At 37.6% G+C, this 24,282-nt stretch overlaps 2 protein-coding genes across 2 annotated transcripts; both read left to right on the top strand.

The window, feature by feature from the left end:
- Positions 1-12,193: 12,193 nt before the first annotated feature.
- Positions 12,194-14,853, top strand: LOC148118607 (uncharacterized). Its single transcript, XM_087900579.1, has 3 exons — positions 12,194-12,469; positions 12,667-12,727; positions 13,735-14,853. Exons 1-3 carry the CDS (start codon positions 12,307-12,309, stop codon positions 14,774-14,776), a joined length of 1,266 nt encoding a protein of 421 aa, XP_087756705.1. The 5' UTR covers positions 12,194-12,306; the 3' UTR covers positions 14,777-14,853.
- Positions 14,854-17,955: 3,102 nt separating this feature from the next.
- LOC148118606 (uncharacterized) lies at positions 17,956-21,360 on the top strand. The gene is made up of 3 exons (XM_087900576.1): positions 17,956-18,254; positions 18,453-18,513; positions 19,837-21,360. The coding sequence occupies exons 1-3, from the start codon at positions 18,092-18,094 to the stop codon at positions 21,221-21,223; spliced, it is 1,611 nt and encodes a 536-aa protein (XP_087756702.1). The 5' UTR covers positions 17,956-18,091; the 3' UTR covers positions 21,224-21,360.
- The last annotated feature ends 2,922 nt before the right edge of the window (positions 21,361-24,282 follow it).

Here is a 24,282-nt window from a genome sequence, read left to right as displayed (position 1 = left end):
CGAGACAGGGTTTTTCTGTAGCTTTGAAGCCTGTTGTCGAACTCACTCCATAGACCAAGCTAGCCTCGAACTCAGTTCGCCTGCCTTTGCCTCCCAAGTGCTGGGATTAAAGGTGTGTGCCACTACGCCAGGCCTTCCAATAATTTTTTAAAATATTTATTATGTATACAATATTCTGTCTGTATTCCTGCAGGCCAGAAGAGGGCACTAGATCTCATTTCAGATGGTTGTGAGCTGCTACGGACCTGCTCAGGGGAGCCACTCAGACCATATGGTAATAAGGGTGAAGGCACAGGAGAAATCAGGATACGGTGAGGAAAGTGACACACAGACACTCTCAATGTTGAGACATGCTGTTGCGATTTACTTACTTCAGTGCAGGATTATATATTTCTTTTTTACAATCAAAGAACTTGGCAAAGGCATACATCATCAAATCATAAAGCAGAAAAGAACAGCATAAAACAGTTTACAAAAAGAATCTTGGAAGATGCTTTGACTTGGGCACAAGGACTTCTGCTCTCTCACACTTTACAAAACAAACTCTCTCCTCTTGCCTTCATAGAGATCACTGCCCTTGAGCTAGACCATCTTTATCAGCTTGCAGGTGGCTGGTTGGTTTGAGCTAAGTGAACTTGTGTGCCTGGGTGAGAAAGAAAAAGGCTACTATCTCCCTGGGAAAGTTTTCTGCTAGGAAATTTCTAATACATTGTCTTGAATCTCTCGGAAGTTTACTTTATATCATTAACTTCAACTCTCCTCCCTTCTCAATTCTCAGGCTGAGATATTGTCAGCTTAGGCTAGGTCTTTTTCTTCCCATAAGAAAGGTCTCATAGGCCTTCTATTTACAACTGTACATATTTCTCAGGCAAATGCCTAAAGCTTCTAAGGTTTTTCTTAGTAAAATTAACTCCTTTTGTTCCACATCATCAAGGAATTGTCCTAATGATGATTCTGGCAATTCCCAGAACTGGCTACTTTTTTAAGGTTTTAGTTAATAGTGGAGTAGAATTCAAAAATGTCCTTAGCAGTCTTGTTTGTATCCGCAACTGCCTGGAATAGTCTGATCTGTTAGCAATATGCAAGAATCACAAAGAACACACAGACAAGGGGAAAAGACAGACATATGGCTCCAAGGACAGCCAGGTCAAGTCAGTACAAATGGCGACTCAGGTAGCATTACACCACAACTGATTCCCAAGGGACCTCCTGTAACACACAGCTCCAAGAACGACAAATCCCACTCCTTCCGGCAATATTTGCTCATCCAGTCAGCATTTCTGCTACACTGGCGAGACAGCCGTGGATGTAGCAGGTCCCCGTTTTTTATTTTTAAAATGCAACTCGAACACATCCTGTTTCACTTGGGCCACTGACTTGAAAGGACACTTAAGGAGACAAGGGAACAGAAAAATCACCAACAATACTAATAAAATTACTACTCCAATGAGGACAAAATACTGCACCCAATTTAATGGATTTAAAGCCTTAATTCCTGACTCATTTTCATTAGCCAAATCCTGTAGACCTCCTAGTTGTAAATGAGCTTGACTAATAGCAGAAATATCTTTCTGTAATGTAGTCTAATCATGTGTGATGTTATTATCTCACCAAACACCCTGCAAATGTGCCTTCACCTTCTCCCATGGCTCTGAATAATTATAAGTCAGTGGTGTAACACAGATGGCTTTAAAGCTTCCATGACATCGTGTGGATAAGGTAGTTTTCAAATTAGCAATGTCCTGTCCAAGAGCAAGGACCACTTCTTCTGATACATTCATTTTTGCTTCCAATTCATTGTCAATTGCTGCCTGTCTCAGTAATGCAGATGTAATGTTCTTTTTTAATGTATTCACATAATAAGCAGTATGAATCTCTTGAACTAAAGCTGTTGCAGCTACAGCAAAAGTGGTGAGTATTGATATTAATGCTGCTATGCCTAAAATAAGTGTAGCCACAAACCTCCTAGGCCGTACCAGATCTCTTAATGTATTCAAAACTTGCAATGCAGAGTTATCGTACCAAGGATCAGTTCCCAGTTCCACAGGTAGCATAACAAAAGGTGGACGTCTAACAACAAGCAAAACATTCAAATCTTTTGGTTCAACTGAAGTAAAGCAATTAGTAAGTTTATAAGAATGACAAACAACTTGATAGGACTTATTCACTTTGGTAATATTAACAAAAGCAGGCTGAGCTAATAACAATGCATTAGGATAAGAAATACATGCCCTGAGTCCTATAGGCTCAGATTTAGTATGATTAGGTCTTTTTTCCAGAAACATATTAGCTACAGTAAGCAATCTGAAAAGATCAGAGTGTTTTCTAGTAATGTTCCCTTCTTTAGCAAACCATGTAGGTTCTACAAAACCTGGAGAAAACCATCTTCGTAAGGGCTCTCCTATTCCTACATATTTATAGTGATGAAATTTCCTGATGAGTGTTTATATGATTTTCATAAAAATATTGTTGACTTGAAGACATAGAATAATCCCAAATTTCATAAGAGGAATTCTTAGGCTGATATTAATTCCTGCATTTGGAAAGCCACAAGTTAGCCATGCAGGAAATTTATTAATAGCTGAATCCCAAAACTGATCTTTATCCCAATATTTTTGAATACATACATGGTTCAATAGGCATAGATGAGACCTGTTCAAACTTTTCTTTATAATTAGATTCTCCTAAGGTCTGCATCTGAATTTCCCAAATCCATCTCTTACCAACATTTTCCTTATCTGGACTGTCAGTAAGACTAGTTCTATAGCCTGAACTTAAGCAAAATCTTGGTACCATTCCAGAGAGTGTAATGCAAATTGGCAAGGAATCAGAACGTCCCTCAAAGGTTATTAACGAGGATGAACTAATTCTTGTGTCAGAATCCTGAGCACCTCCCAATCTCCCAGTATCATTGGTTAAAATTCTGATGGGCTCTTGATCTAGCCAACCAACAGGTTGCAAAATCAGGGGATTAGGAACATAGACCCAATGTGCCATTCCCTGTACTGTAGGGGAAGCAGACATCAAAGCTAAAAAAGCAAGAAAGTACAGGCTGGGTTTTAGGGGTTTTCCCTGCTGAATGAGCAGACTTTTAGCTTCCTTGACAAGGCGTCTGATTTTCGTCCAGGTGATTTCCGAAGCCTGTGATAGAGTTGCTTTCATTTTCCTCATTTGACACATCAGATATCTCGTCTGTCTCTTCTGCTTTCTCCTTTTTCACCTCCTCTCTTGGCATCGGCCGGATGAGCCTGTCTGGTATCCAGATGGGGGAGTCGGCATCCTGTGGAAACACACAAGCATACCCTCGTCCCGATGTTATTAAAACGTCTGGTCCTCTCCATTGGCCAGACAGCAGATCTTTCCATAGGACTTTTGGCAAAACAGAGTTAGACTCACAGGTCCAATGCACCATTGCAGGTGCCAATCCTTTATCATTAGTATTTGAATGATTTAATACAAATAAGGTATGTGATAATAAATGATCAGGAGCAAAATATTCATGTGCTCCCTGAAACTTTTCAATCTGTAATTCTTTTTTCAATCTGTAATTTTAATGTTTGATGTGCTCTTTTAATAATTACCTGGCCCTGAGGGCTATATGGGATGCCTGTAGTATGTACAATGTGTCATTGTGCACAAAAAGTTTCAAAAGCTTTAGAAACATAAGTAGGACCATTATGACTGTAAAGAAGTTTTCATTATAATTGGTTAATAATTGTTAACATTATTATGGAAAACATCCTAAGGAATTTCTTCTGTCCCTTTGAGAATAAGGGGTGAGGGTCCTATATTTCCCCAATCCTCTTGGTTCTAAGGGTCAGCTCAATCATGAGCTGGCCTTGTTAACTTTGGACCAATTGTTTCTTATAATTACAGATTTTTAGTTTATCTCTTTTGACTTAGCATTTTAACCAGGGATAATTGGGCGATGTATTCTTTTAACTGCTTCCAGCTGACTTTGGGGCGACATTGTCAAGGGTTAACAAAGGTGAAATGCTAGTCAAAAAGAGAAAATTTTAGGAACATTTGGTTCGTGGACTTTGTTGAAGAGCCGGGGGCATTCATATCAGCTAGACTGGTCCACATCAGTTTTCAGCAAGTCCATGGTCCACAGTCATTTAGAGCAGGTTGTAGACAGCAATTAACGCTTCTTTGTGTTTGCCAACCAAGGGGAAACCTGTAGAGAAAAATTTATACTAGGAACAGAAGTTAATACATTTAAAACTTTTAGGCCCATTATTTGTCTTTATCTGTAAAGGCATTCCCATGATTCGAAAACATAAAGTGAGATATTGAATAACATCCTTAATAGCATCTCCTGTGTGTGCTGAGGCAACTATGGAAAAGTATCAACAGTCATATGCACATAGCATAACCTTCCAAAGGAGAGTACATGTGTTACATCCATTTGTCAGATTTTTAGAGGGAGTAGACCCCGTGGATTATTCCAGTGCTGGGTGGATGTTGATGAGCAAAATTATCTGTCAAGCTTCTGCTCGAGAGAGATGAAATTTTTGTTATAATGCTTTAGCATTGACATGAAAAGCTTTATGAAAAGCTCTCGTCTTCTCCAAGGTAGAAGTCATGAATATATATAGTCCATTTTTCTTCACTCAAAGGTCCTGGCAGAGCTGTATGGGCTTTCATATGTTGAACGTAAAAACAATTTCTTCTTTGCCAAATTAAATGTTGCAATTGCCGAAATAAAAGGCACATTGGGCTGGAACTTTTAATAGGTCCAGCTACTTCTAAAATTCTGAGGGTATTAACATCTGTAGAATCTGATATTAGATTAAATGCAAAAAGGGCAAGCTTTACATTCCACAGCCTATCTTAGATTTGTTTGTAAATACATTTGGGGCCATGAAAATAGGCTGTGATAATGTTATTTTAGGAAATATTACAGGATGCTCCTTAAAAAATCCTAACAGTGGATATCTGGAATAATGATTATCTATGTTGCCATCAAAACTATATTGCGAAATAGCCCAATCATCTATTGTAGCACATAAGATCTTAACTTGATGGCTGGAATAAGGCACTGTAATGGAGGTGGGGGCAGTTCCAAAATATTATAAACACTGCTGAATCCCTTTCAGGGCTAAAGTTGCCATAGCAGTAAGATAATGCTTAAGAGTTTTGACTGAAGATATTTTGGAATAAATCCAAAACAATGACCCGTTTTGCCATAACAATCCTGTAGGCTGGTGATATGAAGGCAGAATGCACAAAACAATGTCTTGGCCCTCTTGAATCCTCTGCAGAAAGGCATCTTGTAATCTATTTTCCACTTTTTTCAATTCCTCATGTGCTTCATTAGTCAATTGCCTTGGAGAATTCAAAGCAGAATCTCCATTTAAAATATTATATAAGGGCTTTAACTCATAATTTGGCAACTTCAATTAACATCTAAGCCAATTTATATCACCTAACAACTTTTGAAAATGATTCAAGATCTTTAAATTATTTTTTCTCAATTTTACCTTTTGTAGAATAATTTGCTTCTCACAAATTCATGCTCCTAGATAATTTATGATTTTATTCTCTTTGTACCTATTTTCTTGTGGACTTTGAAACACTGGGTATGCTGATCGCAGCTCAGTTCTCACCTCTTTCCAAACGCTTAGATAAAATGTGCGTTCAGTCGGCAGAGCACCAGACTCTTTTAACTCACAAAGGTCCAGGTATAACTCTCCCCATTCCTGACAATTCCTTTTACTGCTTGTCTTTTCTGACTTTTTTGATCTTTCCTCTTGCAACATTTCCAGCGCTGCCTATCCATTTTCTACCGCTTTACTGTAATGCAGATTCTCCAGACAACCTCTAATTAACTTCCAAATTGGCTTGACCCCTCCGTTAAGGATTCAAACTGCCCTTGCCCTAGTTCATTTCTCAAAACTTTATTAGGTAAATTAACATAAGGCAGCAGTAATAGTTGAGCAATTCTTTGTCCCTTGTGGATCTGAATAGTTTCAGATAATGGTTTCACCATGACCTTAATGTCATTTTCTGTGTCTGCATCTATGACACCTGGCACAACCTCAAAATTCTTTTGATAATTGGAACTTCTTCCTATAATAAGTCCCACAGTCTGTGGCAACAATGTTCCTTTTACTGATGTGGGTACTAAGGCAATGCCATCCCATTTAGAAACAATCATATCTTTTGAGCTAGCCAAATCAAGGCCAGCACTACCTGGTGTTGCTCTAGGCAACTCATGTATGGTAAACTCTGGAGCATCAGATTTTAAAATTCCTGGCTTTGATTTTTTAACTGATTTTTCCTTTCCCTTAAGGATCCCTTGCTTAAATGCAAAGTCTAGGTCTCTCCCCTCTTCTCCCACAATGACATCGAGAGACTCCCTGAAACGGCGAGCCAGGGTGCAATGGCAAAAAATTTCTTTTAAGTATTTTGTCTTATCTTCTAGATTCTTTAAACATAGCAGCTCATTAAGAGCCTAAAAAATTGAGTGCAATTGATTAAAACCCATATTTAATTGATATTTCTTTTACTTTCGTTTCGTCGACTTGCGAAACTGCTTTTTACTCACTCCTTATTTATGAAATGGGCAATAAATCTCCCGCGTTGATAGCGGCTACTCTCCCTTCATTTTTAGGGAAAAGCAATTAACCCCCCCCCCCCTTTGCCGTGGTTGCCTTCTCTCTATTTACAAAGAGAGCTATTAATGAATCCTGCTTTAACAGCAAACACTTTCCTTTTATTTATAGGAAAAGCAATTAATCGTTCCTACTTTAGTTGTAGGATTCCCATTTATCTGAGAACTGTTTTCCCCTGCTTTGGTCACAGGATCCCCAGCTTACCTGAGGACTATTTCCCCTGCTGTTTGTTCATGGTCTGGACCAAGTCCTGACAGCAGGTGTTGCACTGGGGGTCATCTTACCCAGTGGTCAGCATCATTGTTATCCAGGTGGAGACATCGTGGTGTCCCATAATCTTCTTTGGAGACCTTAGGTCACTGTTAGAGTCTCAGAGTCTCTGTCTAATATAAGCCTTTTAAAGTTTATTTTAAATGCCATTTTGTATAGATTTTTGAAGTATTTAGGGCTGTCCAGGTATCTCTGATTAGGCAAACTTTATTATTTTTATTAACTTATATTTTTAACAAACCAAAAATATATACCATATTTTTGTTAGAGTGAACCTGTAAATTAATCATTTTTAGCAAAGACAATGAGGCTAAAACCTAAACATTAACAATATGAAACATTTTATAAGCATTTGTGTTTTATTTTTGAGATATAAAAATTCTCAAAAATTGTATGAGTCAGAACATTTGAATATTCTACTGCAAAGAATAACTGTCAAGATATTAGAAAGTCTTTACATAGAAAAAAGACGAATCTTAAATATAATTTCTTTGCTGAATGTGGAGAAAGCATTATTTATTTTAGTATAAACAATTAATCAGTGACTATATTATTAAAGAAAAATATACCCAAATCAATATTTGCTCAGGAAGTTTTTGGCAAAATATGGCAAAATTATATGATGTTCATAGGACAGAGTTTTTGAGACCCTTACTCTGTTGAGTATACTCACCTCATATTTTTTAATATCATAAAGCTACACAAGCTTGCATAAAAGAAATAACCATGACCCTTTTCACAAGATAGATCCTTTTAAAACCAGAATTGACCATTAAACATTCAGATATAAGTAATTACAGCAAACTTCTTTTGGCCTCTTATTACCTTTTCTGACATTTTATATACCTTTTGTAAATTTTTTTTGTTTTTGACTCCTTTCTCAATCTTTGTTTCATTGATTAAGCCAGACACTTTTAGACAAACCCCTTTTATTATTTTTATTTATTATTGTTATTATTTTAGTCTTTTTGCCCTTTTTGGTTTTTAGATAATATAGAAGCCTAATGCATCTTTAACATTTATTCTAAAATTAATTTTTTTAATGTTACAGGTTGATATAATTTAAAACTTTTTATAAGCACTATTAGGACAGGAAAGAGTTAAGAGAAGAAACTGCTGGCCAGCGGAAGAAACCTTGAGTGTTATCACAGTGAAAAACTTAACTCAGAAAAGAGGCACAGAAAATGTCCTTAGCTGCTAATGCCTTTTTAAATTCCCTATTAGCTTTTCTCTGATCATAATTTTAGACTTTTTGTTTTATATTTGCCTGATTTTTATTTCTATTTTTATGTTTATTTTTATTCTTATCTAAGAGCGTTCCATCCTTATGGAACTTAGATTTACATTCATTGTTCCAGTGCTTTCCCTTTTTGCATCGGGGACAAAGTCCGGGAGTTCCCCTTTGCCCTGTTCCTTTTTGCCCTGCTCCCCTGGGCCTCCTGCAGTCTTTCCCACAATAACAAGTGAGAGATAAGGAGTCTCTTACACCTCCTCCATATGTCTTTTCAATATTGGCGCTGAATTTCCAACCCTTCATTGCTGCAGCATAAGCCATTCCTTGGACTAATGCTGATAAGACATCTCTCATAGATTGCGCCATGGTTCCTCTGATTACTTATGCTGTGACCAGCAAATCTTCCGGCGGGACTGCAGCTCCCTGGTAAGAGCCGTTCCTGAAAACTAATGAAAGGAAAAGAAAGAAAAGAGAAAGATTACCTGTCCTTCAAGTCCCTGTTCGGGTGCCACCTGCTATGGATCGGCTCAGGGGAGCCACTCAGAACGTAAGGGAATCAGGGTGAAGGCACAGGAGAAATCAGGATACGGTGAGGAAAGTGACACACAGACACTCTCAATGTTGAGACATGCTGTTGCGATTTACTTACTTCAGTGCAGGATTATATATTTCTTTTTTACAATCAAAGAACTTAGCAAAGACATACATCATCAAATCATAAAACAGAAAAGAACAGCATAAAACAGTTTACAAAAAGAATCTTTGAAGATGCTTTGACTTGGGCACAAGGACTTCTGCTCTCTCACACTTTACAAAACAAACTCTCTCCTCTAGCCTTCATAGAGATCACTGCCCTTGAGCTAGACCATCTTTATCAGCTTGCAGGTGGCTGGTTGGTTTGAGCTAAGTGACCTTGTGTGCCTGGGTGAGAAAGAAAAAGGCTACTATCTCCCTGGGAAAGTTTTCTGCTAGGAAATTTCTAATACATAGTCTTGAATCTCTCGAAAGTTTACTTTATATCACTAACTTCAACTCTCCTCCCTTCTCAATTCTCAGGCTGAGATATTGTCAGCTTAGGCTAGGTCTTTTTCTTCCCATAAGAAAGGTTTCATAAGCCTTCTATTTACAACTGTACATATTTCTCAGGCAAATGCCTAAAGCTTCTAAGGTTTTTCTTAGTAAAATTAACTCCTTTTGTTCCACATCATCAAGGAATTGTCCTAATGATGATTCTGGCAATTCCCAGAACTGGCTACTTTTTTAAGGTTTTAGTTAATAGTGGAGCAGAATTAAAAAATGTCCTTAGCAAAGCTCATTTAAAAATATAATATAAATTAAGAAATACAAGTTAATAGATATCCATCTATAATAGTCAAGCTTGTAGTCATGCTAGTTAGGTTTCTAGATGCACAGAGATATATTTCAAATAGATAGGTATTCTTCAAACCTTTCAAAGACTGCAGAATATGGCATTTAAAATGTTTTAAGAACTTAGGACTTTTCATGACAGTAAGATACATCTGTTCCTGGCAGTACCAATTGCCTCAAGAGGAGAATGGGCATCGAAGAAGCTCCTTAAGGAGTTTACTAGCCATTTGGGCAAGAAACTGCTCTTGCTTGGACTGCTTGATGGTATTCTGTACATTCTGGAGGACACAGAAGAAAGTGACTGAAAAACTGCCAATATAGGTGGAACTGTCTTTGAAATTTCCTGCTTTGTGGAAAAGTCTGCCAGACGCTATGGGCCAGTAGGCTGAAGATGGATGCCCCAACAGTACAGAAGAACTTTGGGTGACTGTCCAGGCAGTGAGATGTCTCTGTGAATTCTAGAGTTTTGGAAGTTGCTTACAATGTACTTCCTGTTTACTTAGGTAATATTATATCCTTCAGGAGTCTTTGATGGAATTTTAAAATAGATAGCTATTATTATAGTTTTCCTTAGATATGATTAAAGATAAAGTGGATATAAATATTGTAACTGTAATTCTTGCTTGATACCTGTTTTGTTATGTGTAATTTTTCTATGTTAAAGTTAAAACCTTTCTTCTTATTTAAACAGAAAAGGGAAGTGATGTGGGGTTCTCTTCTGTATGCTGTGATTATCATTAATGAATAATGAAACTACTTTGGACCTATAGCAGGACAGAACTGAGGTAGGCAGGGAAAACTAAACTGAATGTTGGGAGAAGGAGGCAGAGTCAAGGAGAAGCCATGGAGTTGCTGCTGGAGACAGACATGATGAAACTTTGCTGGTAGGCCACAACCTCATGGACACGCACAGATTAATGGAGATGGGTTAAATTATATGTAAGACTTAGCCAATAAGAAGCTAGAGCTAATGGGCCAAGCAGTATTTTAATTAATACAGTTTCTGTGTGATTATTTCGGGGCTAAGCAGCCAGGAACAAGCAAGTGTCCTTACTGCAACATGGAATGATGGATAGTTGTGATCCCCCAAATAGGTACTGGCAAGTGAGCCAACCTGTATGCAAGACCAGCAAGAACTCCCTGCTACTGAGTGTTCTCTTCTTCACTGTGCTGATTATTTATGCTCCACATTTGTATTGCTAATGTTTTCATCTGTACTTTTGTAACTGTTTAAACATGCTGTTGGGGACAAGCCTTGACAAAACCACTTCTTGCCAGGGTAGGGGCCTGGGGATTTAGAAATATAAGTAAAGAATACTAAGACTTGTACAAAATAATAAAACAGAAATAATAATAATAAATTATGAATAAATAATAAAATAAATAATAAATAATAAAATAAAAAAGTCCCGGGAGGTGTTCCTGAGAATACTGAAATCATCCATGTTTAATTTTCCATAAGGCAGCAAAAGACTTTTTAAACGTGATATAAATGACAACTTGAGCAATGAATTGCTTCAAAACTTTGAGACACCAAGTCATTAGCATTCTGTTGTTTAGGCCGTGAAGCTACCCTAGACCAAATATCCTGAAGGTAACCACTCCCCAGGTTTGAATAACCTGACCATCTCTGAGGATGGAATGGGTCTACTTGTATGATCCATTTTAATGTCAAAAGAACCAAGTAAACACATCCTGAGTCGGGACATGTAGCCACACTTGTCAACCATTTTGAACAACCTCCAAACTCTTTGACCACCAGACAAGGTGGAAATAGCCTCAGCTTTTTGGGCCTCCACAACATGCAGTGCCATTTAATAAAATCTCATTGATGTTACAGTTTAATTTGGGGTAGTTCAGGTTTCTAGAAGGTGAATACAGAACTGGAGTGAATATATAACTCTGTAAAGACATCACTAAAAAAAAATCTCTTTCTGTTTTTTTTTTGTTTGTTTGTTTGTTTGACTAATTTTGCATGGAAAATAGGGTCTTTATTTGTTTGTTTGTTTATTTATTATTCATTGGTTTTTCAAGACAGGGTTTCTCTGTAACTCTGGAGCCTGTCCCGAAACTAGCTCTTGCAGAACAGGTTGACCTCAAACTTACAAAGATCGGCCTGCTTCTGCCTCCCGCGTGCTGGGATTAAAGGTGTATGTTACTACTGCCCGGCAGGGTCTTTACTTTTAAGATTTGTTTATTATATATACAATACAATATTCTGTCTGCATGTATCCCTGCAAGCCGGAAGAGGGCACTCAAGCCAGAAGAGGGCACTCGATCCCACTATGAATTGTTGTGAGCCACCATGTGGTTACTGAGATTTGAACTCACGACTTCTTGAAGAATAGCCAGTGTTCTTAACTGTTGAGATATCTCTTTCCCTGGAGGCAGGGCCTTAATATGTACTTCTGACTGTCCTGGATCTGATTGCATAAACTAGGTTGGTATTCACCTCTGGAAATTCTGAGTGTAGTGGTTAATGGTGTGATCCAATACACTCAGCTTGCCCATCTTATTTTTCTATTTTGTAGTTAGGAATTGTACACTTTTATTCATGTGTACTCTGAACTGTTGATTTGTTTCCTTTTGTTGATCTGTTTCTTTCTCTCTCTCCATTTTTCATAGTCATTTCTCTTGCAAGGTGATATCTTATTCGCAGTGTACAGAAATGACAGAGGTGAACCTCCTATTTAGTTTCCTTCTAAAGTGACTTGGGGATTAACTTATACTGTCTGTATCATGGAATAAGTATGAGGAACACCACAATTATATGAGTATACTGTCAAAGAACTATGCATTTACAGTGTTGTCAGTATCATGCTTTCTGTTGTACACATGTGTGGGATATTTCAGAATGCAGTGACCTATGATGATGTGCATGTTGACTTCACTTGGGAAGAGTGGATTTTGCTGGATCCTTTCCAGAAGAATCTCTACAAAGATGTAATGCTGGAGACCTACAGGAACCTCACTACCATAGGTAAGACTTGATTTTCCTTGATGTTTTAAAATAAGAGGAGAACTGTTAATTGGTTTTTGGTGCTCTTATATAGTTTGATTGGGAAAGAAGAGTGAGGAGAACAAATCAGGCATGGTTCTAAGGTTCACTGAAGATAGTAATTAAAGTTTGCACAATTTTCAATAATATAGCATACATTTTCTGGTACTATATTTTAGGATACAGTTGGGATGACCATAATATTGAGGAACACTGTCAAAGTTCTCAAAGACATGGAAGGTAATTATGTGCAAGATGATACAAATGTGCCTCTGAAGAAATTGTAATGTGTCCTGGAAGTTGTAAACAGAAGCAACAGTGTAAATGAACATAAATTCATGTACATTGAACATTATTAAATTCTCAAAAAATCATGTGCCTCAATTTCAGGTAGGTAAATTGTATTTGCAAGGCATTCTTCTAAGAAAGAAGACAAGGAAACAATGCCTTAACATATATCACCATTTGAATCATAGTTCTATGAGAGCCATGCTGTAGAACTGCCCCAATCTATTTAGTTTCATACCACTCATATTACAAAAGGTATCCATGTTGAATAGGTGATAAGTATATCTCCAAAACTTTCTAATATACATACAGCCCATAGTATTCAGTTTCCCAGCTTCATTGTTAATACATCAACAAATTCACACTGCAGAAAAGCCCTATGAGTATTAGGACTATGTAAAAACTTCTGTTTGTCCTACGTGACTTAACAAATAGAGTATGAGTCAAAAGTATAGGATAATTTATAAATGAAATGAGTGGTGAAGCTCTCAGTTTTTCTAGTTCTATTGAAATATGTGTAAAATCTCATATAAAAATATTCTCGGGGCTGGAGAGGTGGCTCAGTGGTTAAGAGCACTGACTGTTTTTCCAGAGGTCCTGAGTTCAATTCCCAGCAACCACATGTTGGCTCACAACCATCTGTAATAAGATCTGGTGCCCTCTTCTGGCATGCAGGTATACATGGAGGCAGAATGTTGTATATATAATAAATAAATAAATCCTAAAAAAATATTCTGTATATGTGAACCAAGTAACAGGGAATCTTTCCATCACCGCTATCTTCAAAGATGCAAAACAGCCCTTAATAAAGGGGAACAACATAAGTATAAACACAGTGATAAAATCTTAGATTTCATCTTTACAATTGCACCAAATTGTAAAATTTATTCATAAGATATATTGATTCAACAGTGTATTGAATGTGGTAAAGGTTTTATGTGTGCCAATTATCCTTGCAGGCATGAAAGAAGTCATACTGGAGAGAAACCTTCTGTATATAATCAGTGTGTTACAGCCTTTGCATATGACAGTCATGTTCAAAGGCATGAAAGAACACATGCTGGAGAGAAACCCTATAAATCTAGCCAATGTGGCAATGCCTGTACACATGGTAGAAATCTTCAAATGCCTAAAAGAACACATACTGGAGAGAAACGCTATCAACGTAATCAATGTGGTAAAGCCTTTAGAGAACAGAGTTCTCTTCGAAGGCATAAAAGGATACATACTGGAGAGAAACCCTATGAATGCAATCAGTGTGGTAAAGCCTTTTCTTACCCATATCATCTTCAAACACATAGAAGAACACATACTGGAGAGAAAACCTATGAATGTAATCACTGTGGTAAAGCATTTGTACGTCATGATAATCTTCATGCACATAAAAGAACACATACTGGAGAGAAACCCTATGAATGCAATCAATGTGGTAAAGCCTTTTCATATCATAGCTATCTTAAAATACATAAAAGCATACATACTGGAGAGAAACCCTATGAATGCAATCAATGTGGTAAAGCCTTTTCTCACCCCAGTAATCTTCAATCACATAAAAGAACACATACTGGAGAGAAACCCTATGAATGCATTCAATGCGGTAAAGCCTTTTTAAAACACAGTCACCTCCAAAGACATAGAATAACACATACTGGAGAGAAACCCTATGAATGTAATCAGTGTGGTAAAGCCTTTAGAGAACAACGTCATCTTCGAAGGCATAAAAGAATACATACTGGAGAGAAACCCTACGAATGCAATCACTGTGGTAAAGCATTTGTACGTTATGATAGTCTTCATGCACATAAACGGACACATACTGGAGAGAAACCCTATGAATGCAATCAATGTGGTAAAGCCTTTTCAATCCACAGTCACCTCCAAACACATAGAAGAACACATACTGGAGAGAAACCCTACGAATGTAATCAATGTAGTAAAGCCTTTTCATGTCATAGGTATCTTAAAAACCATGAAAGAAGACATGCTGGAGACAAACTATGAATGTAATCAACATGGTAAAGTCTTTATACAACACAATCCTCCCTAAACAAATAAAACAACATATTGGAGAGAAACCCTCTGATTGTAAACAATGTGGTAAATCCTTTCCACATCCCAGTAATCTTCAAACACATAAAAGAACATGTAATGGAGAGAAACTCAATGAATGTAATCTGTGTGCCCAAGATTTTATATGTTTCAGTAGTCTTTACAATCATGAGAGGAATCATACTACATGGAGTCCTAAAAATATAGTTGGTGTAGTAAAGCTTTGCATTGTATATAGGAGTAAAACTTTTTGTGTGCAGTCAATCTGCGGACGTCTTTGCATCTCACACTAGTCTTTGAATACGTGTAAAAATACCAAAGTCTTATAAAGTATTTGGGAAGATCTTTATTCAACATACTTGCATTCAGTTACACAAGAATATTTTGTAGAAAAAATATTGACAGTGTCAACAATCTGTTCAACTTTCACGATGTCCAATTTTACCTTGTTTCCCTTGCAAACAAATGTAAAAAATGAGTTTATGAAGCCATTGTATGAGGTAAAATGGCCAGTCAAAGAAACACACTCTGACCCTGTAACCAGAGCCAAAGAAACACACTCCATCCCTAATCAAGTGAGCATGAAATCAACCAGTCTATGGGCAGGAAAACTAACATATCCTTGAGCACAGAAGCAAACAATCACTAGCCCAAAATCCAGCCAATCTCTGAGCTTGTTCAAGCTAATGGATTGAAATCTGAGCAGCTCCCAGTCTGAAAATCTTTCTGAAAACCCTGCCTGTAAGAAGCCCATCATATGCCCTTTGCCTGTTCAGTTGATAGCTACCTGTTTCTGACAGAGGCATCTACTATCCTGGATTTGGTTCTCCCAAAAAAAAATCTCTTCAATGATTTTTTTTTGTGTGTGTGGAGCAGAGCAGAATCTCTTCTGGGAAATTTCTAGTTGAGCAGAGGAGAGAAGCAAGGGACACCTCTGCTGGGAAATTACATTACGGGTGCGGAGCAGAAGTAGCAAGTCTTTTGTAGAGGCAGAGCCGACTGCTATGTTTCTGTAGGTGTTTTCCCTTAGTTGAGTGAAGCAGAGAAGTAAAAACTTGGTCCATAGCTGAGAAGAGTGGACATCTCTCCTGGGAAACTCAATATTGTAACAGAGCAGAGAAGCGATAGACACCCCTGCAAGGAAACACCCCTGGAGAGTGGAGCAGTGTAGCAACGGATATCTCTGCTGGGAAGCTCTTTAACAGTTGACAAGAACCCAGCTGTAATGGCTGTGTTTTGGCGAGAAGCAGAAGGGAACTACTTTGGACCTATAGCAGGACAGATCTTAGGCAGGGAAAACTAAACTGAATGTTGGGAGAAGGAGGCAGAGTCAAGGAGAAGCCATGGAGCTGCTGCTGGAGACAGATGTGCTGAAACTTTGCTGGTAGGCCACAACCTCCTGGCAATGCACAGATTAATGGAGATGGGTTAAATTAATATGTAAGACTTATCCAATAAGAAGCTAGAGCTAATGGTCCAAGCAGTATTTTAATTAATACAGTTTCTGTGTGATAATTTCGGGGCTAAGCAGCCAGGAACAAGCAAGTGTCCTTACTGCAACATGGAATGATGAATACTTGTGATCCCCCAAGTAGGTACTGGCAAGTGAGCCCACCAGTATGCAAGACCAGCAAGAACTCCCTGCTACTGAGTGTTCTCTTTTGCATTGTGCTGATTATTTATACTCCACATTTTTATTGCTCATGTTTTCATCTGTCATTTTGTAACTGTTTAAACATGCTGTCGGGGACAAGCCTTGACAAAATAACTTCTTGCAAGGGTAGGGGCCTGGGGATTTAGAAATATAAGTAAAGAATACTAAGACTTAAAAAAAAATAATAAAACAGAAACCAAAGAAAAGTCCCAGGAGGTGTTCCTGTGAATACTGAAATCATCCGTGTTTAATTTTCCATAAGGCAGCAAAAGACTTTTTAAACGCGATATAAATGACAACTTGAGCAATGAATTGCTTCAAAACTTTGAGACACCAAGTCATTAGCATTCTGTTGTTTAGGCCGTGAAGCTACCCTAGACCAAATATCCTGAAGGTAACCACTCCCCAGGTTTGAATAACCTGACCATCTATGAGGATGGAATGGGTCTACTTGTATGAGCCATTTTAATGTCAAAAGAACCAAGTAAACACATCCTGAGTCGGGACATGTAGCTACACTTGTCAACCATTTTGAACAACCTCCAAACTCTTTGAGCATCAGACAAGGTGGAAATAGGATCACCTTTTTGGGCCTCCACAACATGCAGTGCCATTTAATAATATCTCATTGGTGTTACAGTTTAATTTGGGGTAGTTCAGGTTTCTAGAAGGTGAATGCAGGACTGGAGTGAATACATAACTCTGTAAAGACATCACTAAAAAAAATCTCTTTTTCTTTTTTGTTTGTTTGTTTGTTTGACTATTTTTGCATGGGAAAAAGGGTCTTTATTTGTTTGTTTGTTTATTTATTATTCATTGGTTTTTCAAGACAGGGTTTCCATGCAACTCTGGAGCCTCTCCTGAAACTAGCTCTTGCAGAACAGGTTGGCCTCAAACTTACAAAGATCGGCCTGCTTCTGCCTCCCGCATGCTGGGATTAAAGGTGTATGTTACTACTGCCCGGCAGGGTCTTTACTTTTAAGATTTGTTTATTATATATACAATATTCTGTCTGGATGTATCCCTGCAAGCCAGAAGAGGGCACTCAAGCCAGAAGAGGGCACTCGATCCCACTTTGAACTGTTGTGAGCCACCATGTGGTTACTGAGATTTAAACTCACGACTTCTTGAATAATAGCCAGTGTTCTTAACTGCTGAGATATCTCTTCCCCTGGAGGCAGGGCCTTAACATGTACTTCTGACTGTCCTGGAACTGATTGCATAAACTAGGTTGGTATTCACCTCTGGAAATTCTGAGTGTAGGGGTTAATGGTGTGAGCCAGTACACTCAGCTTGCCCATCTTATTTTTCTATTTTGTAGTTAGGAATTGTACACTTTTATTCATGTGTACTCTGAATTGTTGATTTGTTTCCTTTTGTTGATCTGTTTCTTTCTCTCTCTCTCTCTCCATTTTTTATAATCATTTCTCTTGCAAGGTGATATCTTATTCGCAGTGTACAGAAATGACAGAGGTGAACCTCCTATTTAGTTTCCTTCTAAAGTGACTTGGGGATTACCTTATACTGTCTGTATCATGGAATAAGTATGAGGAACACCACAATTATATGAGTATACTGTCAAAGAACTATGCATTTACAGTGATGTCAGTATCATGCTTTCTGTTGTATACATGTGTGGGACATTTCAGAATGCAGTGACCTATCATGATGTGCATGTTGACTTTACTTGGGAAGAGTGGATTTTGCTGGATCCTTTCCAGAAGAATCTTTACAAAGATGTAATGCTGGAGACCTACAGGAACCTCACTACCATAGGTAAGACTGGATTTTCCTTGATGTTTTATAATAAGGGGAGAACTGTTAATTGGATTTTGGTGTTTTTCTGTAATTTGATTGGGAAAGAAGAGTGAGGTGAATAAATCAGGCATGGTTGTAAGGTTCACTGAAGATAGTAAATTAAAGTTTGCATAATTTTCAATAATATAGCATACATTTTCTGGTACTGTATTTTAGGATACACTTGGGATGACCATAATATTGAGGAACACTGTCAAAGTTCTCAAAGACATGGAAGGTAATTATCATGTGCAAGATGATACAAATGTGCCTCTGAAGAAATTGTAATGTGTTCTCAAAGTTGTAAACAGAAGCAACAGTGTAAATGAACATAAATTCATGTATATTGAACATTCTTAAATTCTCACAATATCATGTGCCTCAATTTCAGGTAGGTGAATTGTATTTGCAAGGCATTCTTCTAAGAAAGAAGACAAGGAAACAATGCCTTAACATATATCACCATTTGAATCATAGTTCTATGATAGCCATGCTGTAGAACTGCCCCAATCTATTTAGTTTCATACCACTCATATTACAAAAGGTATCCATGTTAAATAGGTGATAAGTATATCTCCAAAACTTTCTAATATACATACAGCCCATTGTAAAACTAGTGTTACTAATATACTTGTTCCTGTGCTGTGTATAGTGAGAGCTACAGTTAGGGCCAAGAGTCAAGGTGCTGTTTTTTTCGAGGCATCTTAATCCCTGTATCATCTGTCTGTGAGAAACAGAAAGTCAGACTGTGTGAATCCAATATGGGGGCCTTTTATTTTCTATTCTTCATATGTCACTCTGGATATAAGTCATAGGAGTATAGGGTAATGGGCAGGCATAACACTCTTCTCTCTGAGAACAATTAGAAGTCATGTAGCAGTCGCCACATTGAGTATACTTCTTGAATTTGATTCAAGTATACAAGTATTCGGTTTCCCAGCTTCATTGTTAATATATTAACAAATTCACACTGTATAAAAGCCCGATGAGTACTAGGACTATGTAAAACCTTCTGTTTGTCCTAGGTGATTTAACAAAGAGAGTATGAGTCAAAAGTATAGGATAATTTATAAATGAAATGAGTGGTGAAACTCTCAGTTTTTCCAGTTCTTTTGACATGTGTAAAATTTCATATAAAAATATTCTGGGGGCTGGAGAGGTGGCTCAGTGTTTAAGAGCACTGGCTGTTCTTCCAGAGGTCCTGAGTTCAATTCCCAGCAACCACATGGTGGCTCACAACCATCTGTAATAAGATCTGGTACCCTCTTCTGGCACTCGGGTATACATGGAGGCAGAATGTTATATATATAATAAATAAATAAATCTAAAAAAATTCTGTATATGTGAACCATGAAACAAGGGATCTTCCCATCACAGGTATCTTCAAAGATGCAAAACAGCCCTTAATAAAGGGGAACAACATGTGTATAAATACAGTGATAAAAATCTTAGATTTTATCTTTAGAGTTGAACCAAATTGTAAAATTTATTCATAAGATATATTGGTTCAACAGTGTTTTGAATGTGGTACAGGTTTTATGTGTGCCAATTATCCTTGCAGGCATGAAAGAAGTCATACTGGAGAGAAACCTTCTGAATATAATCAGTGTGTTAAAGCCTTTGCATATGACAGTCATGTTCAAAGGCATGAAAGAACACATGCTGGAAAGAAACCCTATAAATCTAGCCAATGTGGCAATGCCTTTGCACATGGTAGAAATCTTCAAATGCATAAAAGAACACATACTGGAGAGAAACGCTATCAATGTAATCAATGTGGTAAAGCCTTTAGAGAACAGGGTTCTCTTCAAAGGCATGAAAGAATACATACTGGAGAGAAACCCTATGAATGCAATCACTGTGGCAAAGCATTTGCACGTCATGATAATCTTCAAGCACATAAAAGAACACATACTGGAGAGAAACGCCATGAATGCAATCAATGTGGTAAAGGCTTTTCATACCACAGTCACCTCCAAGCACATAGAAGAACACATACTGGAGAGAAACCCTACGAATGTAATCAATGTGGTAAAGCCTTTTCACATCATAGGTATCTTCAAAGGCATAAAAGAACACATACTGGAGAGAAACCCTATGAATGCAATCAATGTGGTAAAGCTTTTGCACAACAAAATACTCTTAAAACACATAAAAGAACACATACTGGAGAGAAACCCTATGAATGCAATCAATGTGGTAAAGCCTTTTCTCGCCCCAGTCCTCTTCAAACACATGAAAGAACACATACTGGAGAGAAACCCTACGAATGTATTCAATGTGGTAAAGCCTTTTCATGTCATAGGTACCTTCAAATACATAAAAGAACACATACTGAAGAGAAACCCTATGAATGCAATCAATGTGGTAAAGCCTTTAGAGAACAAGGTAGTCTTCGAAGGCATAAAAGAACACATACTGGAGAGAAACCCTATGAATGCAATCAATGTGGTAAAGCCTTTCCACAACAAATTAATCTTCACATACATAAAAGAACACATAGTGGAGAGAAACCCTATGAATGCAATCAATGTGGTAAAGCCTTTTCAGACCACAGTCACCTCCAAAGACACAGAAGAAGACATACTAGAGAGAAACCCTACGAATGTAATCAATGTGGTAAAGCCTTTTCACATCATTGCCATCTTCAAAGGCATAAAAGAACACATACAGGAGAGAAACCCTATAAATGCAATCAATGTGGTAAAGCCTTTGCACAACAAAATAATCTTAAAACACATGAAAGAACACATACTGGAGAGAAACCCTATGAATGCAATCAGTGTGGTAAAGCCTTTTCATGCCACAGTCACCTCCAAAGACATAGAAGAACACATACTGGAGAGAAACCCTATGAATGCAATCAATGTGGTAAAGCCTTTTCACGCCACAGTCACCTCCAAAGACATAGAAGAACACATACTGGGAGAGAAATGCTACAAATGTAATCAATGTAGTAAAGCCTTTTCATGTCATAGGTATCTTAAAAAGCATAAAAGAAGACATGCTGGAGACAAACTATGAATGTAATCAGTATGGTAAAGCCTTTGTACAACACAATCATACCTAACCAAAGAAAACAACATATTGGAAAGAAACACTGTGAATCTAAACAATGTGGTAAATCTTTTGTTCATCCCAGTAATCTTCAAACACATAAAAGAACATGTAATGGAGAGAAACTCAATGAATGTAATCAGTGTGCTGAAGCTTTAAATGTGTCAGTAGTCTTCAAAATTGTGAGAGGAGTCATACTACAGGGAGTCCTGAAAATAGAGTTGGTGTGGTAAAGCTTTGCATTGTATATAGGAGTAAAAGTTTTTTGTGCATTCAATCTGTTGAAGTCTTTGCATCTCACAATAGTCTGTGAATACGTGTAAAAATACCAAGGGCTTATAAAGTATTTGGTAAGATCTTTATTCAACAAAGTTGCATTCAGTTACACAAGAATATTTTCTAGAAAAACTGTTGACAGTGTCAACAATCTGTTCAACTTTCAGGATGTCCAATTTTACAATGTTTCCCTTGCAAACAAATTTGAAAAATGAGTTTATGAAGCTATTGTGGGGGGTAAAGTGGTCAGTCAAAGAAACACACTCTGACCCTGAAACCAGAGCCGAAGAAACACACTCCCTTTGCCCTTTGACCCTACACTTACTCCTAGCTTCCTCTGACTTACTCATGGCCCTTTGTCTCCCTGCCTTTCTGTGCATTTCTCCCCATGTCTACTGTTTCAGCATACACTTGCTAAAGGGAAAGAAACCAGTTATTTTGGTCTCCAATTTGGTTGTCTTCTTAGCTTTGAAAACTATATTATATGCTTGGTTAGAGAATTAAATAAAACTCAGTGGGAAGTGAGAGAGACAGTTCAAGCCTAGAGTTAGCAGTACCTGAGCAATGAGCAGTACTGTGTCTGTGCCTCTCAGCTAGAAACCCCCAGTTCAATTCTCAGCCTTTGAGAGGCCAAGGCAGAAGGCAGGCTGTGAGCAGGAGACCAACATGAGTTAGATAGTTTCAGACCAGGTTGGACTACAGAGTGAGAAAACTTGTCTCAAAACTTGTCTCAAAAAAGAAAGATTAAATTGGTACTTCTAAAGTCAGAAATAATACCGTATATAGTTTAGTAATTACCCTTTCAATTAAGAAATTTCTGAGTGAGTGTGGAATGAGGGAACAAAGTGTGAATGATCCCTGTTTCATGCTTTGCTCATTATAAATGCAGACCAACTGCTAACTCATTGAAGGTGTGCCCTATCTGTGAAGACTAAGAAATCCATATTTGTGTCCCAACCTGTAGCATTTTGGAAAACAGGAATTATGACTACTAAATACGGCCTTTCCCTTCCGTAAAAGTTGTATTAACACTACTAGAGCCTGAATCTCCAGCTCTTCTTCTAGATCCCAAAAGCAACCCACCAGGCTTATTTTGTCTGCTTTTATCAGGCACTATTCTTTCTAATTTTAACAAACTTTCTTAATGTCTTAATCTACAAGTTATATAGTATTGTCTTAGCTGGCTACTTCTGAATAGCAAAGAAGGTTTCTGTTTTATCAGTGAATCATCTTCAAAGTCCCCCCATAAGTAATGAATTTCTTCTAGATTTTTCTGCAGCACGTTTCTGGGTGTCTCACAAAATCTGGAGTAGTTTTCTTTGGGATCTGTTAACACTGTGGTACCAATTAAAGCGCTTTAATTAATTTGTACTGTTTCTGTATAAATTTATAAATATAGTTAGCTTAAGCGAGCACGTAATTATAACAGTGTTCTTAATAATAAAAGGTAATCATTAAGTATGTCCCAGTAATGTCACATACATGAATAAATGTAAACTGGCTTCATTTGGAAGAACCTATGTGAGTTGTGAATTTAAAATAAGAACACTTCTGGGCAATAATGGCCCATGCCCTTAGTCCCAGTACTTTGGAGACAGAAGCAGGTGGATCTCTTGAGTCTGAGTCTAGGCTGCTCTATAGAGAGAGTTCTAGGAAAACCAGGGCTATACAGAGAGACCCTGTGTGTGAGGGGATGGTTAAAGACACTCCTTACTAAAGCTTAATTATGTTACTACCTGAAGGAGAAATATCACATTTAGCACATACAGCCCCATTGTATGGTGGAAGGGATAGTAACTGTTAAGATGGTAGACTAAAAGAATACTACTGTTCAAATACCTAAGGGTGGAATTACCAAAATAAAGAATAGCTTATTGTATATCTGAGTTGTTGTGTCCATTTTATCCATGGTTTGTTTAGAGTTAGAACAGTCTTTGAAGAGTCAGACAGTGAAGAATTTGCCTTTGTTAGTCCCATATAGTGGTTCCTACATTTGCTTGTTTGTTGTTATATTTCTTTTCAAATATCCAATTCAGTATCTAATCCATATACAGGCAGACAGATGCTGATCTGTGGTCCATGTTACACTAATCACTCCATACTAATTAAGAATTGGTAATGGATAGAAACTTCTAGTATCTAGAAGTTAAAACTATGCTAGCATACCAATAATAGCACATCACTACCCAAAACATCTGGAAATGAAGAATTACTCATTTTATGGGAATCAGAAATCAATCTTTTGAAACCACGTTATTCACTTGGGATTTTTCCACATTTTGGTAGTGATAAATGAGACTTAGACACTAGGGCAGGTGAGAAATCACATATTCAATTCTATTCTAGTTCAAAGTAGCATGAATTATAATTAATATATGACCAAGTATGAGTTTGCCAGTAGCCAGACGTGAGGATGCATGCCTGTAATTACAGCAGGAGAGCCTGATCACAAGTTCAAGGTCTGCTTGGGATATGCAGCAAACCCCCACCCCAAAACTAAACACACAGAAGGGCTCAAGCATGCATGTCTCTTGGTGATGATTTTGAACAGGGTATAGTGCATGCTCTTTCATACTGCTATAGAAAAATACTTATGTATAAACTTTCAAATCTCACACCCAGTCTGAGATCAGTCTCTGTCAGTGCAGATCCAAACCATATTTATTCATTTCCT

The sequence above is a fragment of the Myodes glareolus genome, chromosome 22 (genome assembly GCF_982192425.1).
Source record: "Myodes glareolus chromosome 22, mMyoGla1.1, whole genome shotgun sequence".
NCBI classification, from domain to species: domain Eukaryota; kingdom Metazoa; phylum Chordata; class Mammalia; order Rodentia; family Cricetidae; genus Myodes; species Myodes glareolus.
This window is presented reverse-complemented; position numbering and strand designations above follow the sequence as displayed.

Bases quoted from the DNA above. Each gene is read 5' to 3' on its own strand.
- LOC148118607 (XM_087900579.1), top strand. From the start codon at position 12,307: ATGCTTTCTGTTGTACACATGTGTGGGATATTTCAGAATGCAGTGACC. The intron at 12,470-12,666 runs GTAAGACTTGAT...ACTATATTTTAG, and splicing joins CAGGAACCTCACTACCATAG to GATACAGTTGGGATGACCAT. The intron at 12,728-13,734 runs GTAATTATGTGC...TTATCCTTGCAG, and splicing joins AGTTCTCAAAGACATGGAAG to GCATGAAAGAAGTCATACTG.
- LOC148118606 (XM_087900576.1), top strand. From the start codon at position 18,092: ATGCTTTCTGTTGTATACATGTGTGGGACATTTCAGAATGCAGTGACC. The intron at 18,255-18,452 runs GTAAGACTGGAT...ACTGTATTTTAG, and splicing joins CAGGAACCTCACTACCATAG to GATACACTTGGGATGACCAT. The intron at 18,514-19,836 runs GTAATTATCATG...TTATCCTTGCAG, and splicing joins AGTTCTCAAAGACATGGAAG to GCATGAAAGAAGTCATACTG.